Source organism: Chinchilla lanigera, unplaced genomic scaffold, assembly GCF_000276665.1.
Source record: "Chinchilla lanigera isolate Chin_1 unplaced genomic scaffold, ChiLan1.0 scaffold00010, whole genome shotgun sequence".
NCBI classification, from domain to species: Eukaryota; Metazoa; Chordata; class Mammalia; order Rodentia; family Chinchillidae; genus Chinchilla; species Chinchilla lanigera.
Window position 1 is genome coordinate 24,766,859 of NW_004955411.1, and position 19,542 is coordinate 24,786,400.

A 19,542-nucleotide genomic window follows, 5' to 3' on the forward strand; every position below is an offset into this window, starting at 1 on the left:
CTGAGCCAGCCAAGCTTGGACTGAAACCTCCACAAACTGTAAGCTAAATAAACCTTTCCTTCCTTAATTTTGGGCATTGGGTATTTTGTCTCAGCAACCAGAGAAAAATAACTAAGACACAGGCCCTGCCACTTAAGTCCTAGCCCAGGATACCAGAACATCTAGGGAATAATGTAACCATCCTATTAAACAGGTCTTCTTACTAAGGTGGTGGAAAATTAGAATGCTTTGGGGACCTTCTAAATCTCTTCTGGTTGGCAGTGCTGAGGGTGAAGAGGAATGAATCGTTCCACCAGAAAATTGGCTGCTAGTGAGTATGCACATATGTAGAGTCTTATGCCAGGGGCTCAACTGTATCTTAACTCTTTGTATTATGTATAAGCCATTCAACAATGAAGTGAAGATGAAAACAATTAACTTTTTTCAGGACTCTTTCAGGAACATATAAAACCAAAATTTTAAATCCTCAAGGACTTTCGAGATACTCTAGTCCAAGAGTCCCTAGCTTTTTGGATGTCAAAAACGAGTAAAATTTTAAAAAAAAGATTTCCATCATACTATTAATCTTCTCATTTTCCCCACTAAGGACAGTTCAAAAACAAACCCACAAAAACAAGCCACCAGGGCAGAGTGGTGCATTTTTAAAATCCCAACACTTTGAGGCAGGAAAACTGCAAGTTTGAGCCCAACCAAAGCAGTGTAGTGACTCAGTAAAATGCTGTCTCAAAGAAGAGTAGGGGGTGTAGCTCAATGTCAGCGATTCAATGATTCCCAGTACCAGAAAAAACAACAAACCAGCCTATATACTATCATCATCTCCAGGAAACAATCTCAGAACTTAAGAACTAAAGTTAGCTTTGTAAAAAACTTACCACAACTTACCACAACCAGTACATTTGGGTATGGTGACATCTTATTTTGCAAACAAATCCAGACAGGTAAATGGCTTGCCCAAAACAACCTCCGGCTGGGGCAGACTGAACTCATTCTATCACTCTGTGCTTTCCTTGCTTTTGTAGATAGGTATTAGTGCTTCAAAAACATACTCCCCACTTTAAGGAAAATGTTTGAAAGTGGGGTACAAGGTAGTTAACCATAAACTGTGGGTAGGTGCAGGGTGGGGTGGCTCAGGATAAAATTCACTCACAGGAGGAAGATGAGAACAAGCAATTGACACTAAGAACTTTCAAGTACTTACCATTACACAACTGCCCAAGCTGAGGTGCTGAAGCTCTGAACAGAAGTTCAATATGCTGAGCAGTGCTGTTTGCTGCCATCAGGGACCACATCAGAGACAAATATGGAAAGTGAATGAAAATGAAACAAAGAGAAGAGGTCAATTAGACATTAAAGGCTGTCACTGCTTTTCCTGAAATACAGCTCAAAACCTAGGTTAGATTCCACAAATGCCACTTAATGAGTCCCCCAGGTGCTCCAACCATTGATTGGCTTGGAGTCAAGGTAATCATTACTAGTCTCCATCTAAATCATCACTTTGTATATGGTTTTGCATGCCTTAAAGACACCTGTATTTCCCATGATCTCTTAGTTTATTTCCCAGCGGTAAGCAATTTCAAAGTCTGGTTAAAAAAGAGTAAACTATTCCTCTCTCACACACACACACACACAAAACCCACAGAGGCTGGTGACAATCCTCAAAAACAGCAGCAGCGCTGACATTCACTGATCAGCTGCAGCCTGATAGAACTGCCAATAGAGTCACCCCAAATCAGGACTGAGCTGGTGACTTTAATGTCAAAGGATTCTCTTTGCTGACAAGGATACCAACAACCATTGAGCACCTGTCAGTAGCAACATGCTGACTGAAATATATCTAACACTAGCACTTTCTGGTCATGTTCCTGCCATTTAAGCCTATGTAGCCCGTGCAATGAAAACAGTCTCACCACTAAAGAAACTCAAAAGTATGTGAGACTGCTAAATAATCACAACACCTAACATATTTTTTTAAAGTTCTAATATCATTTCACAACAGACCTAGTATGAAAAATTGTAAAAAATAAAACAAAGCAAATATTCAGATTTCTAGTTTTCTTTTATAAATTAAGGAGAACATTATTTAAACTTCATGGTAAAATTTCTTTCCAAGCATTTGAACTAAATCATATCTAACAAAATAAGCTACAATACAACCTCAGTTGAGTAGAAATTGAAAGTATCAGTTGAGGCAGAGGTAAAGAATCTGTCAGCGACAATACAAAACATCTGGTCAAATCCTAGATAAGACTCTCACTGGGAAAATAAAGCACTAAAGGATTTCATATAAACTAAGGTTAAAGCAACAAAGAAAAAAGAAAACTATAATTGGCCCTAATACAAGACTTCAGTCTAATCATTTCCCTAATAAGCATTTCTTTAAGTTTGAGCAACAAAAACTTTATACTGATTTTATGTTTGTTTCAATATAACATTTACAAGTAATGTTATACTGTTACATTGTAACATTACAACGCCATGTAGCTCTCAGAATATTAAGATTAGGAAGAGTACATGAAGATAAATTAATCTTGAGGTTCTCCAAAATTCATAGCCATTTTTTACTGACATACAGGATAATCACATTAAGTTAATTTTTATTAAAGTAACAGATGCTTATAATAAAGTCTTGTAAGATTTTTTTCCCCATTAAAATGATTCAGAACATTTAAGGAGTTATGAAAAAGGACCCGATATATCCTTGTGGGTAAGAAACTTTAAATTAAAAAATATTTTACACACACACACACAGGGTATGGAAAATGTTTGGTAATTTATTCTTATTTACTATGAAAAACTTTAGAGTCCAGTGTAACATTTATGTAGTCAACACTCATATTTATCAACTCTTAACATTTTGATTTTGCTTCTCTATTTTTGCACTCCTCCACTTGTTTACATAAATCCTCAGAGGTAACTTTTACCACGGTTTTAAACACTTGATGTTTGCTTAAAAGTTACATGATTTTACTATACATTATGTAACCATAAATGGTATTTAATATTGTTCTACATTTTTGTAGATAAAGAGAAAAATAATATGCATATATATATTTCTACATATTCCACATAACTTTGATGAGGCACTTCTCTACACTGAAATTACAGGTAATTCTAGTTCATTAATTTTCACTGCTATATAATATTCCATTATGTAACTATATTACAACATATACTCTCATTTCATGGGTATTTATTTGTTTATAATTTTTACCATTACAAACAACATAGTAAATATTTTTATATCAATACAAGGGATTGAACCCAGGGTTGTGCTAGGCAAGTGCTCTATCACTAATCTATACTGGTCCCCTTTTTATTTTTCATTTTAAGATAAGGTCTCAACTAAGTTGCCCAGGCTGACATGGAAATTTTGATTGTTCTTCCTCAGCACACTGAGAAGCTGGGATTACAAGGATGTGCCACCATGCCTGGTTTTAGAAATATTCTTATATACACTTTCTTGTGAATTTATTGGAGAGTATTTCTCTATAACACATACCACAGCAAGAATTTCCAGGCATTTAGGTGTGCTTTGACTTTATTAGATTTTGCAAAACTAGTTCTCCTGAGTCCTTGAATTAATTTATTCTCCCACCAGTAGTGGGTTAGGTTATCATATCTTTGCCAACATATCATCTTTTTTGTCTGCCCTAACATACATCCCCCTAGTGAATACAAAATGGTATAATTCTGTAAGATTACTGATAAGAGTATTAGTGAACATGAGGACATTCCCTACGTTCACTGGCCCCTCACATTTCTTGTTCTGTAAATTGCTTAATCACATCCTTTGTTGATTTCTCCACTGGGCTTTTTCTTCCTTTTTGACTGACAGGAATACTTCACGTATGTGGGACACCAATCTTTGTCAGGTCAATCCCTTACATATACCTTTTCTAAATCTGAGACGTGTTTTTTTTTTTTTTACCCTGTATATATAGGATCTTCTCAGGTGTGCACATTTTAAATTTCTGCTATAATCACACTAGTCTTTTTCCTCTTACTTTTCTGTTGTCTTTTCTTTAAAAAGTCTCTCTTTACCCAACAAAGAATATTCTTTTTACTTTCTTTCAAATAACAACCTTAAAATCTTTATTTTGTGTTCAGGTTTTTAAACAAATGAAGTGATTTTATACATATATGGTAGGATATCACATTTCATCCCCCCCTTGTTCAAGTTTTAATTTGTTATTAAAGACTACCTCATCCACTGGTTTGTGATTCTGTCATATGGCAAGTTTCATATATGTGTGAGTGTACTTTTGGGTTACTTGGTTTTATGGTCTATCTGGCTTTCCTTGCACCAACCCTAACCCTAACCTTCAGTCTTTGTAGTTTATAGTAAGTCTTAAAGGTGTAATACGTCAAACACCCTCTTCTCATTCTTCCAAACTCTATTTTCTTGGCTTTGTTCTTTAATATGAATTTTTGGATCATCTATGAAGTTTTGGCTTTAACTTTTAAAAATGATATATAAAGATTAGTTTTTCTTTCACTACTGCCAGGGTCATTACTTAACTTATTGGTATTTTATCAATTTCTATAGTTGTTCATTATATCTGATACTTTTCTTACTGAATTTTTTTTATTGAGAAGTACTTTAAATAGATCTTTTAATAAGTTTTCATAGATGATACAATCTTAATAATTTAATTCATTTACTGAATGTTAACATGTCAGACAATACTGTAAATTCTTTACATATTTTAACCTTCACAACAGCCCCACTGGTTACACGGTTAATTCTTACGACAACATCATTCATTCATTCATTCATTCAGCTACTAAATACTTCTTATGTGCTCAGCATTTGGGATACATCAGTGAACAAATGATAGCCTATGAGGTAAATATCATTATTGCCATTTACAGATGAGGCATCTGAGTCACAAAATTTAAATAACTTATGTAGTCTTTATATTTATGTTCAATCTTGAATGAAAGTTTAGCCAGGTAAGATAACAGTTATATTCTTTCAACACTTTGAAAGTACTGTTCCTTTGCTATTTGGTAAGAAATCTACTGGCAGCCTTTGTGAGCAGTGTCTTTCTTCCTGATAATCTTGCCCCTTCATTTTTAATGATCACAGTTTTGTTTCACTGTATTTTGTTAAGATTATTTTTCATTTATTTTGTCTGAAAGATGAAAACAAAACCAAATATTTTGCTTGATAATCTGGGTGCACATTTGATTTGAAGACTCACAAATTTCTACATGAAAAATTCTTACCAATTTTCTCTTCCAATATTACTTCTCTACCATTACTTTCATTGCTTTCTTCTGGAATTTTTATTCAACGAACACTGCAATCTCCAAGGTACCAATTTTACAGTGGCTTAGAAACTATGTCCATGTATTATTCCAGACAGTAATATACAGCAGATGTGATGGCATTCCACTATTAACATTAGGTTATTATGATGGTTAGTTTTACATATCAATCTGACTGGTCCATAAGGTTCATTAGTATTTGGTCAAATATTATTCTGGATACTGATGTGCAATTGTTTCTTTGGACGAGATTAACATTTAAATCAGCACACTGAGGAAAGCACACTGCCATTCTCTAATGCGGCTGAGCCTGACTCAGTCAGTTAAAGGCCTATATAAATTTTAAAGAGCTGACCACTAAGTACAAGAGGTCAGAGAGAATTCTTTCTGCTTGAGGGCTCTCAAACTGGACACTGGCCTTTTCCTGGCTTTAACTACAAACAGAACATCAGCTCTGCCTGAGACTTAGGCCTGCTGCCCTTCAGGCTAGGACTGTACTATCAGCTCTCCTTTATCTCCAGCTTGTGGACTCAGAGTACAGAGCTTCAGACTTGCTAGCCTCCATCACACAAGCCAGTTCCTTACAATAACCCTCTTAATACGTCTTCTGTTGTTTTTCTTTTCTAGACAGTCCTAACTAATCCAGTGATAAAAGGGCTGTGGCTCCTACCTTGGCATCCCTCCCTCTTCCTTGCTTACTTGGGAGAAGCCAGCTGTCTATCATAAAGACAATCAGGCAGCCCATAGAGACTCCCATGTGGAAAAAAACCAGAGGCCTCTGGCCAATAGCTATGTAAGCTGCGAAGCTGATCCTCCAGCTATGGTCAAGCTTTAAAATGACTCGTACCCGAGTTAACAACTTGGCAGCAACCTCCTTAGAGGAATTTATTTTTGATCTCCTTAGATCCAGAACTCCACAGCTAAAACATTCCCAAAGTTCTAGACCCACAGAAACTGAGAATAATAAATGTAGGTTTTCTTTCTTTATTTTTTGTGGTGCTAGGAACTGAACTCAGCTATATCCACAGCTCTGTAGGTTGCTTTAAATCACAAAGTTTCAGAGTAATTGATATACACTGACATAAATGATACAGTGATTAATACATAATAAGTATAATATATATTTATTAAATAAATGAATAGCACTGCTTTGAGGATTAAGTAAGTTCATATATACATGTATGATATATAAAGAAGTTACAGCAGTACCTGACACAATTTTTACAAACCCAAGTACGCTCTTCAAACTTGTAATTTAGCAAATCTTTGTGTCCAGTTTAGAATTTATCTCATCTATTGATTTTAAAAGTTCCAATGAGTATAATTTATTCCCTAGATTTCAAATCAGTTCTTTTCACAACTATCTGTTTTATGTTTACGTGTGTGCCATAATTTCCAGTTCTTTAAAATGTACTTCTGTTTGTTTACTTCTTGAACCCTTATCCCTGAGCCTACATTTTTTTATTCCTCTGTCTTAGAGTCTTGTAGATTTCTTCCAGAACCAGGACTTTCACTAAAGGTATAAAGGTCCTGCTCTGCAGAGAACATGGGCAAAATGGGAGAACCAGTAGAAGGTTTGGCTCAGTTTTAACCATGAGGTGTGGCCAATGCCAGGTTACTGCATAATTTTTGGTTAAATCTGCTGTTATGGTTTGTGTCTGGATGTGACCCCCCTCCATCCCCCCACACCCCCCTCCCACCAATTCCTCACGTGGTCATGGGGGGCGGACTTTCCCAAGGCAGCTGAATCTAGAGTTTATGATTGGTCTACTGCTGGGACTGGCGGTGTGAGTGCTACATCCACCCTAGGGCCAGTAGCCTGCACAGAATATAAGGGAGAAAAAGAGGCTTGCTCCTCCCCTCTTTTCCTCTTGTTGCTTTTTTATCTTCCTCCACCAAGAACTGCTGCCCCTGAGCCCTGCCACCCTACCTTGAAGCCAGCGGATTATGGACTGAAACCTCCACAGACTGTGAGTTAAGTAACACTTTCCTCCCTTAGTTTTGGGCATTGGGCATTTTGTCTCAGCAATAAGAGAAAAGTAACTCAGACATCTGCTTAAACCAAAATCCCTCCTTTCTCTAAGACAGCCATCCAAATGCTGAAGTAGTCTGGGCATCCATGCAGAGCTATCACCTTACTCTGTTATTGGTCCCTAGGCTGGATAAAAACAATAAAATTCTCTTGATACAGTCTTGAATCAATTCTTTGGTGAGTCTATTCCTCAATTTAAAAGGAAGAGTAAAACAACTTTTTTTGGTCAAAGACATTATTAATTTGGACTGTTTCTTGGAGAAACCGTACCTATTAATGCTTTTTTAAAGATCTTAACTTTAAGTCACAGACCTAACAGCACATCCTCCTAACTCACTTTCGAATGAAGAGTCTAAGCATAGGTAGCTAGAAAACATCTTGCAGTATGATAGATACATTCTTTTCTCTAGAAGAATTTTAAGTCATAGTAAAGGAATTCATGGCTCAATATACTTATTCTGGCAAATATTTTACAAAAACTTAGGCCAGTCTGCACATTAAATTGATCATTTAATAGCAGAGAGAACTACCATGTTTTTTATCCTCATCTTAGGAACTAACAGAACAAAAGAAGATTCATGTTAACAATTTCACTCCTCTTTGCTGAATAACAGATGTGAGATCAAATGCTGAAACTGAAATAAGGGGAGATGGGGCGATGGTTAAAGAAAGAGATGCTGTGAGGAATGTAACAAGGAGTTAAATTATGATTAGAAAAAGTCTGACAGGTACGAGTGACGTGAGAAAGCACAAATTACCACAGTTTCATGGCCTTCTCCTGAAGAGCTAATCAGCAATGAGCCAGAGACTGTGCGAAGACCTAGGTTAAAAGAACACATCTATGGACTCAATTTGCAATCTCTCTATATCATTAACCCATTTCCTCCTGAATTCTCAATATATCCTGAATATATTCAGAATTTTCTTTCCCTATGCTATCAATTCCCAGAATTAAAATAATGCTACGGATGTTAAAACAAAGAGGAGAAACCTTTCCAGGTACAAAACAGCGTGCTTTTGCAGTGATAACAGACTCAATACTTTGGAGCAGGAGTGGCCCAACTACAGTCCATAGGTCAAATCCAGCCTACTACCTATTTTCATAAATAAAGTTTTACCAAGCACAAACACATCCACTCATTAATGTATTGTCTGTGACTGGTTTCTGCACTACAACCGTAAAGAAGAGTAGTTGTGACAAAGACCATATGGCCTATAAGGTGTAAAATATTTACCATCTGGCCATTCAAAGAAGAGTTTGCAGACTGCTACCTAAGAGAACACAACAATTCTACCATAATGACTACTGGCAACCTACCTACACATGCAGAATGTACACACAGATAAGACAAAACTAAGTCAGAAATTTAAAACATGTATAAACCTCTTATATAAGGCTTAAATTATTTTAATTTCCCAAGTCCACAAATTCTACCAATTAGTTCTGAAAAACTCACTGATAGAAGTGTAGTTCTATAAAATTAAAATATACTTTAAATAGGTAGCACCTTTAATAATGCAAGGCAGGGTATTCAGTTTCAAATGAGTTTGTAATTTTCAAACAAAAACCAACCTAATAAAGGAATTTGCTACCATGTCTTTGGATTAATGATAATTTCTTCGACAGAATCATCAAAATATACTCTAGGTAAAAGCTGTCATCTGATAGAACACAAGTACAAAAACATATTCTTACATATTTCACATAAAATCTACCTGCAGCACTTTAAAATCTAATGATAACTATTAGTAATACAGAAACAATCCCCACATCTAAGTAAAGACACATACATAGCTGCTTAATTTAGCAAAACACTCTAATAAGAGTAAACACATTGTTAATTTCCTACCACTTTGTTTGTAACTCTGTATTGTCTGTAATGTTCTTTTGCTATTTTGTAAAAGGTTGTCCTGTCTGTTAAAGTTTTCCTCCTTTTATTTAAAAAAAAAAAAAAATCTGACGCCCCCACCCAAAAAAAGAGTAAACACATGATTCAATGGTCAAGTAGATCACATGACAGTCATGCCAAAGTAAAGGATTAAATGGCAAACCATTAAAAAAGACTATGAAAGGAGAGAAAAGCAAGAGACAAGGTTCAGGACGAACAGTTTTATTTAATGGAATTAGGCAAAAACAACTGAATAACATGCTCACAGGTTCAAGGCTCCTAATAATTCACTGCAACTCAGAAAATGGCTATAAAGGAATTAGTCCCTAAACACCATCGTCCAATGATTACAAGAGGAGAAAGACTGTTTCTCTTTCCTTTCAGTTGCCCTCCTACTTGTTTCTTTAGCAAGTCTATTCCCCAGAATGCCCTTAGTGAAGCCTCTAAATATTCAGATGTTACAAACAGTACTTCAAAAATGAACCACTTCAATTTCAAAAACAGTCTGAGTTAGTAAAATGATGTACAATAGATGTGAAAGTCAGATGTTAGCAGATATGAAATGCCATGCAGTTATAAAGAATTATTATTAATGCCTTTCCTTCCTAAAAGGGAATTTATTGATAGGTAAAAGGTGGCATGAATTCAAATATTCACTGACAATTTTTATAGAAATTCTTCCCACAAACTTCATAACTCTTCATTCTCTAGGCTTCTCAAGGGCTAACCGAAATACTTAATACAAATGATAACCAATGTTTATTATACTTGCATATAACTTATAGACAATCTAGATTAATGGCTTAGTAGAGTTACATTTATGTGTACATCACACATTTTATAATATATCATAGACCTTATAAAATCAATGGATGTGGTACCGTGCTCTGTATTTTACCTTAATATGAGTTTATAGTTATTATAGTTTATAATTTCCTTTTGTTTGGTGTCAAAAATTAATTGTTGCTTATCATTAATAAAGAGTGCAATCCTTACTTATATTCCCAATATAGGAAGGTGGAATAATTCAGTATTGTTCAATATGATTCTTAGAAAGTATATGGATAAAGGAACATACAAGAAGCTTATGTATTACAGACACAGCCTAGATATAGATTAGTGACATCACATTATCACAAACAAATGTAACTTTACTAATCCTAATATATGTCAAACTCATAAGAGAAACAACTCCAAATGATAAAGAGGGGTTTTTATAATTTACTCCCTAAATTAAAACTCATTATTTCATAGAAAAAACATCCAACTTTCTCCCAGCATTCCAATCTCAGTGTATTTGAAGAAAAAGAATATAGATTAAAAGTTTAAACATTCTGCGAGGCATTTAAACTATTTGGAACTAACCATATGTAGAAATAATCATTTCAGAATATTCAGGTTCAATTACTTTAGAGATTTGCTATGAACTACTACAAATTCTCCTCTTTACACAATTTAAGAATATAATATGGCATAGATTATGCACTTAATAAAATCACAACTTGAAAATGATACTGTCTTTTGCGAAGTTAAATTGTAATATCAACATTGTGGTAAAGAATTAGAATTCTAACTAATGTCTAAAAGAAAAAACGTTTAAAAATGGCACAAATGCTATAAAGCTTTTTACATATGCCACTGAGGGAAATAAGGAATGTTCTCTAAATCTAACTGTACATGTTTTCCATGCATCTGTTATGGTTTACACCTAAAATGTCTCCCCAAAGTTGCATGTGCTTGGAGGTGGGGCCCGCTTGGAATAGGTGGGTCTCCCCAAGGGTGACATGGAAGGGTTCCTGTCCCTGCCTGCTCACCCCTCTCTGTTTCCTCTGCAGTCAGTGAGCAGCTCCACTATACCACACGGTTTTGCCATGCCATTTCTGTCCTGGCGCCAACCAACTACAGACTCAATCCTCTAAAAACTAGGAACCAAAATAAATCTTTAAGTTGTGAGTCTCGGCTATTTTACCCTAGAAAGAAGAAAGTAACTAATACACTACTCCAGGCCACAGACTCAGAATTTTAGCTGCAAAGGATCAAATTCAGTGTAAAGTTCAGATGACTTGTCAAATTGCAATAATATATGTGTGTGATGAGACAAAATCTAAGACTAAATGTTCATATACCTTTTGCCCTGCAATTTCTTTTAGAACTTATTTTCACCATTACAGTAACTTGATCTACAATAATACAGTCGAATGTATCTGTTCCCACAAATGTCTAAATGATCAATGTTCATAATAATCCAGAGTACGTGACAGCAGAGATGGGTAGTTAAAACGACCTGGCAGTTTATACACCAGTGGGACTTGTTAGTAACCTTATTGACTACATAAAGAAAGAATCTCTTCATCAAAGGGGTAAGGAGTAGGCAGTCATAGAATCATACAAGAAGAGTCTGAGGTATATATTACTTGGCACTGTTCATCTAAATGATGCCCAGAAAAGAAAGTGTCATGGTTCAAAGACTACCTGTCTTCTTCCAAAAGGACTTTTTTCTTTACTGGTCAGATGAAGGTATCAACCTGTTCTGTGCTGAGGCCTGTAAGCACTGAAGTCACATAATTAATTCTCAACATTCTCACGGCATGCTCACTAAACAAGCCTTGTAACTGTAACATGGATGCCCTTGGGACACACCAACGGTGAGAAAATGGGCTGAGCCTCCACCTCTAATGAACAGTATCTTTTCAACTATAGTTGATGAGTATGGCCTCCAAGAGTGACCTCCCCACTCACAGCAAAGCAGGACTTGTGACCCGACTTGGTCCGAGTAAACCTATTCACTCAGATCACACAAAAACACTACCACTAAAAGCCGCATCTATATTTCCTTTGGAACTTCTGCAAGGCCAATCAAGAGAAAGACGTATAGATGCATTCTTGCCTGAGAACATATATCAAGGACTGTGTGAAAGTCTGTTTTATAATATTATAGCTCTTGATTCTGTTTAAGAACAAAGTAATTACTAATATTCTTTGTTTTATAGGTTATCCAATCTGCTTGAAATAGACTGCATTTTAGATGACCGACAATGATAGCTAGCATATGTGTATATGTGACTGAAGTAGGCTGCTCTTTAACACGTTCACATAGGGAAAGTAATTTGCATGTCTTGCTCCTGGGCAACTTGAACCATCGAGGGCACATGCATGTCTGTCCTAATTCATGACAGTACTACTTACACCAAAAGTGGTACAAGCCGCCCGATGGGACCGTCATGCATGTACCACAAGTAAAATTTGTTAATTATTCCCCATGGTCTTAGTTGTCTGCATTGGATCTGTTAAGTGAGAGCCCACTCCCTTTTTTTGTCATATTGTTTGTCTTAATGTTGCACTGGCTCTGTTAAATGAAAAGCCATTCCTGCCACTGTACAATAATGAGTTCTTTAAATCAAGTAAGAATGCCGAAAGTAGACCACCGTATCTGCATGGCAAACAGCAAATGCATGACAAGAAATCAAATCATACCCTTTCTTAGAAGACAATTATATACCTTTGTGGGAAAGTTCAGGTGCTTTCATCAACAGTGTGCTCTGAATAAATATCTTCTTTCTTTTTCATCTATCTATCTATCTATCCATCTATCTTGGTTCATGAACTTAATTCTTTCTACAATGCTGGTCACAAACTGAATTGGATGAGAAATGAATCAAACTGAATGGTTAGGCTCAATGTTGACCTTATGGGGGAATTTTGATTCGGTTCTCATTCAGTCTGGTATGCAACCAGAATCGTGTGAAGAATTAAGTTTGTGAACCGAGGTACCAGTGTGTGTGTGTGTGTGTGTATGTGTGTGTGTGTGTGTGTGTGTGTGTGTGTGTGTGTGTGTGTGTGTTCTGCTGGGTAAACTGACACAGAAAAAAAGAAACCAGCAAAGTTGATATTAAAAAGAAGCAAAGGTCAGCTTCTTTTGATTCCTCCTAGTTCATGAAGATGAAGGCAGAGGGGCCCTTGAAACTGTCGACACAGCCTAGCAGGCCCAGTAAACAGTTGCTGAACCACACTTGTGGATTACTGTCATATACTAGTCTCCCACAATACCTATAATCAGTCTTTTCACTTCTTCAGATTCTTTCAATTTATGCTCCATCATTCTTGAAGTGAGGCAATCAAAACTGGATGCAGGTGTTCCATTTATAACTCCAACTTTTAAAAAACACCCTTGGTTTTTCTTCTGCTGCTAAGCAACAGAATGACATTCTTACCGAGCTACCTGTCATGCCCTTAGTCGCCACTTCAGATGTTTTTCTCCCAACGAAGAAAAGGTAAACAAGCTCAAACTTTTAACACTAACCCAGACTGTTTCAGTAAATGCACAGGACTTATCTTGACACTTTTTAGGAACTATGTTAAAAGTTATTCTCATGCATTCCTTTACAGGTTGTATTCGTTTGCTAGGGCTGCCACAACAGAGTAGGTAGGTTAACAGAAACTTCTCTTCTTACGGTTGTGAAGGCTGCAAGTGTGAGCTTGAAGTGTCAGTGGAGGTGGAGCTGTATTCGTCTGAGACCTCTCACTTTGGGTTTATAAATGTCATCCTCTGCTGGTGTCTTCACATGGTCTGCCCAGTGTACCTGTCTGTACACTAATCCCTTCTCATGGGGATACCAGCGATATTCGATTAAGACCCATCCAAATGACCTCATTGAACGTTAATTACCTCTTTGTGAGTATATTATCTTCAAATGTACTCACATTCTGAAGTAATGTGAGTTAGGACTCACATTAATGAATTTTGGGGAAATATAATTCAGTCTATTAGACAAACAGTTAAAAGAGATTTCATATACATACATATATATTTTTTTCATTCATATATATATATATATATATATATATATATATATATATATATATATAAAATCCTTTCAGGGTAAATTATGTTTTGTCTTTACTTGTACAGCCCCAGTGGAACTAAGGGGTCACTGCGTTTTCAACTTCTTTTCAAATGGCTAGAAAGACAAGTGCATATGGTGGGGGAATCTGGGTGAAAGTGTATGGAAGATGGGTTTTCCCTCTTTTTAAAAGTTAAAAGCCAACTTTTCTAAAAGTCTGAGATTATTTCAAAGTACAATTTTTATTTTTAGGTATTGAAAAGTCTATGAAGTAGATATTTACAGCCCTATTCTTATAAAAACATGACTAGGAATAGCTAAGGAAGTGTCTGCAGTCAATGCTTATCATATATAATAATACTATGAGTGGAGAAGGAAAGAAACAAGGGATTAAAGCAAAGCGCTTTCAATCACTGCAATATTTAACTCTAATTACTTCCTTGCCATAAATTGTAGGAGAAACAAAGCCGTTTCTCTCCTGTCTGCCCTAACTTTCCATACTTAGCCTAAAGTTTTATCTACTCAACTCTAAGAGATCCACCAAATTCAGTTAAAAAAAATTACCATGTCTACTAACCAATTTCACTAATTATCCTGGGATCACACTTAAGTAAACCTCAGCGGGTGGGAACGTTTCCTCTAAAACGGTTTGTCCACACAGTCTTCCACAATCTTCCAAACAAGCACAACCAGAGGCACTGCAGGCCTGCATTTGGGCTTATACGCCTGTCTACTCTGTGTCTCAGTAATACAGTATCTTCTTCTTCCCTAGGCATACATTTACTGCTCTCCACCTACTGAAATTCAAAAACATGCTACTCACTCTGTAAATAGCATATAGCTTATTTGGTGATTTCTCTTGGCTGTTGTAAGAAGACATTTATTATTTCTTTGGTGAAGCAATTTGTCATTGCAATCCTAAACACATGTGAAGAAAGAGAAAGACCTCATACAATAAATTGAGGGTACAAATGGAACTATATTTTACCATTTTGTATAACTAAAAATTCAAAACCATCATGGCTGGAGTGACACATCAGCACCCCAGGGTCTACCTACAAACATAAAAGGAGATTCTAACCATGCCACAGTTTCACTCTTCTGAGTTCTCACCAAGCACTCCGGCCTGCGGCATGCCTGCCTATTGCTAGCCACTTCAGAATACACCACTTAGCTGTCATAGCACATCATTTTATGCACTAAATTATTTTGAGGATTATCTGTTTTACTGCCGTTCTCTACTATAGTTTAAAATCAAGAGTAGGCTTATATCAGCCATTCTCCTGAAGTAGTTCATTATGTATTGATTCTATAAACTTTCACTTAAATGTTTCTAAATGTAATTTGAATAACTGACTTTCAAAAATCAAGACTTCAGACTAGATGTGTTAATAATAACAACAAAGGACAAAAATTCTATTTCCCTGTAGAAGTTATTTGGGACTAGAAGAAAGTTACAAAATAGTATTTAACCGTTTATATTTTAAACTGAGTTATAATGTGTACATTAATTACAATGTTATATTTCCTTAACTGCAAATCAGAAAAGGAATAAGTACTGAAAAAAAAGAATCACTGTTTTAGATAGAGGCAGACAAGCTATGAGAATAACTCTTTTTCTTTGATCTTATGTATCTCACAATGTTACAATTTTTAACTACATCCCTGAGGCCACCAGGCCTGTGTTTAAATTCTGACTCCAAATATTGTTCTGTTCCGCTGTGCAACATGTTAATCTTTTGGGACTTTAATTTCATCATCTGTACAATGGGAATACTTCTTACTCTCACTGGACTGGTATAAATAATCGAGTAATAATGCAAAATGTCTAGAACAGCAAACAATATATTCAATAAGTTTTCCCAAACTTTGAGACTAAAATGTGGGACTCAAAAATCTTCCAAAGTGTTTTTTATTATGTACATAGACTGGCTTAGGTCTTATGAGTGACATAGTTGTACTATGTCTATTAATATAAGTTATATATACCCACAGAAAATGTCACTATTATATAAATGTGACTTCTCTGAGAGTAATACTCTACAATGCATAAATATTTTGTAATACTAATATTTTGCTTATTTTTGACTTTTGTAGCATTTAGAAAAAATGAGTAAAAGGGCATGAGTAATCTGTAGTTCTTTTAAAATAACCTCACCCACAAAGTTCAAATTTGTATCTTTTTCTCCTCAGATATTTCCATAGAGCAAGCAAAGGCATCTGAAATCAAATGCTATGCTTTCTTTTCAACAAAGCCTTTGACATCTGGACATACTACCAACGATTATCTGAAAGGTTTAGAGAGAGACCAGTCTCCTACATCTTATCTTCTCACTCTATTTGCTTCTGCTGACCAGCATCATTAAGTGCAGGATCCCAGGGGTGAGTATGAAAGGGAGAAGGAGGTGACAGTGCTTTGCTAAGGGACAAGGCAAGTGTGACAGACTGACATGAAAGCATTCGCCCTTCTCTCTCCAAGTCACCTTGGTGAATTTTTCTCAATTTGAATTTGTTACAGTATATCACTAAAATAATGTAATTTTTAATTTTACTGTACATCAACTATAGATCAATGAAAATCAATTTTATACATTTTTCTACACACCCAATGTCAGAAAAACCTGTATAGCATGTGATTTTAATGTTATTTTAGCAGACAGTTTAATAAAAACTTAGGAAATAGAGTACTATGCAAATTGTATTTAACCCATCTATACAATGACTTTATATATATGCAAGTAATTGAGGGACGCTACAGTTGATGCTATCCACACTTAGATACATGTTTATAAACTTCCATTTGGGCTGTGAAATCTCATCCTCATCAATCACATTCCTTAAAAACTATAGCAAGAAAACTACAGACTAATGAGTCTCTGACAACTAGATAATGTATAACGTTTCAGAAACATCTGATAGGATATATTTTCACAAATATAAGACGACTAGCAAGTTTGGTTTCTACCCTATTTTTCTTCTCAAGAGTTCATATAATTATGTTACATTTCACCTTAAAATCCAACTATCAGCAAAACTAAAAATGAGTCATTACCTTGGACAGTATAAAGACCAATAAAATAATAATATACCAATGAAAAACAAGTAGAGTATAATTCAGGACAGACACCAAGAAAAGACAGCTCACACGTTTACACCTACACAAATGGTGAATCATTTCACCACACATCAGTAACAACACTGGCCATCTTGAAAATGGTACTCAGGGATAAGGGTTCTCGCATTTTACAAATAAAAACTCTGGAAATCTGAGACTATGTCTTACTCTACATAATTAAACTTATCATTAGTAGGGCTGTAGCTAGAATCAAGATCTTCTTTCCAGTTTTCCTTCTTTACCAGTTTACCTGTTAAGCTAAACATTTTTCCCAAAATTGAGAATAATGTGTTTGCTACAACCTCCCATATTTATATGCTTTCAGTTTTCCATAGTTTAGAACAAAAGCTACATGCTTTAAAAAAAAGGTATTTAATCTACTACTATGAAGGTTAAATATCCTTAGCTCTCTATAAGTGAATGTATCCAACAGATAATTTCCACTTATTCAAATTATTCCAATAAAAAAGTTATTCCAATCAATTCACTGTGCTAAGCTGTCATAACCCTAGTCCCAAACCTAATAAAATAGAATGAAAAAGAAAACCATAGCTCAATTTCACCTAAAGTAGGAGATGTAAAAAATACCAGTAAGTATAAACCCTTATGTAGCATTTACTATGAAGCATGTACTGTTGTAGACACTTTATATATATTAAATCACTGATAATTAGATAATGTATAACACTTCAGAAACATCTGATAGGATATATACCACAATAACTCAAAATATATACCATCACTGTCTCTACTTTTCAGAAGGAAAAACACAGGCAGCTGAAAAACTTCCTCAAGCTAAGCCAGTTAGTAGGGGATAATGGTAGCAGACACACCCAAACAGACTAGCTCCAAAATATTAGGAAATCAATTTAGTTATGCACTAAACTAACAACATATGGAGACAGGGGTGGGGTGTACATAGCTTAGTGATAGGTATGTGCTTTGTATGAGCAAGGCCCTGGGTTCTACAATAACAATAACAAAACAGCAAATAAATCCATACAGGAATTACCCAGTAATGCAAAGACTCTGTATTAAGTAAGACTAAAAAGTTTAATATGATATGTAATTTTTAGAAAATATTCTTAATCAAATAAGCTTATAAAGACTACTTATTAGAAAGTAACACCAAACAACATATTAAATGTGATATGCATTTAGTAAGGTAAACAGATTTAGTAAGGTAAACAAAAGAAACATATTTTTAAAAATCTTGATTTTCCTTTACACTAACAATAAGCAGTTAAAATTAAATGGAAAAGACAGTAACAACTGAAAGTATAATATGCAATGAACAAATTTAACCCAGAAGACTTAAGATCTAAGCATAGAAAACTGTAACATGTCCTTAGATGTAAAATAAGACCTTCATGAACAGATGGGAAGCCTTACTAGAGTGCAAAATGAAATATAATGAATGTACATCTAATAAAATCCTCACTGAAAGATACATCTGGAAGAATAAATATACTGTATAAGGATTTACACCAAAAAAAGTGTTTGCAAAGAACAGTGAGGATGGTCTTCTCCTCCAGATAGTAAAACACACTGCAAATCACCATGATAGTTATTACTATTACTACTACCTTCACAAGCAGAATATATAAATATTCCTCACAAAGACTCAATGAGGTCGATATTTTTATCTTTATTCATTCACTTAAATAGTTATTAAATGGCTTGTCCTTACCAAATCCTATTCTAGATGCTAGAAATGACAATAAATAAGACATAGCTCCTATTACAATATATCCTAACATAGGCAAACAAAATATGAGCTTAAACAAAGGGATGCTAAAAAGGAAATAAAACTAAGTGATATGATAGGCATAAACTGGAAGTCACCTTTAAAAAATTAAAGAGCTAGAAAAATATTAAAATGTTTAAGAAGCTGGAAAAATATTCCAGATAAGCAGAAAAGCAAAACTCCTGAGACAGGAACAGGTAAGAACATTCAAGAACAGAAAGCAGGACAACACGCCTGCAGTAGGGGGAAAAGAATATGACAGAAAGTGGGTATTTATTCCAGGGCCCTGTGCAGAAGGTTACTGCTAGATAGTGTATAAAGAAAAACTACTGGAAAAATTAGATGCTGATCACTGGGATGATGCCAACTAGACAGTGGTAGAGTGTACAACACAGAGTTAATCAAAAGGGTCAGATAGTGTATGACCTAATCTGGAAAGACACACTAGAAATACTGAGCGCAAAAATGCAAGGGACTAATATATGTGACAGATTTCATTTTTTAAAAATGAGATATATGAACATGGTACTAGGAATTAAAACCCCTGAATCTGACCCTTAATAATTTCCACTTTGCCTTCTCCCGTTCCAAGCAGATGCCATCCTATGCACTATACTCCCACCTCTTTCTATGACTTAATCTCTGCT

General features: G+C 35.3%; 1 protein-coding gene across 1 annotated transcript in view; it reads right to left on the reverse strand.

Annotated features, from left to right (window-relative positions):
• Fbxl4 (F-box and leucine-rich repeat protein 4) overlaps positions 1-19,542 on the reverse strand; it is a gene marked incomplete at its 5' end in the record, with an annotated part of 57,198 nt that overhangs the window by 9,414 nt on the left and 28,242 nt on the right. The window contains 1 exon segment of the mRNA XM_005377798.2: positions 1,199-1,270. Coding sequence (XP_005377855.1) covers positions 1,199-1,270 — 72 coding nt within the window.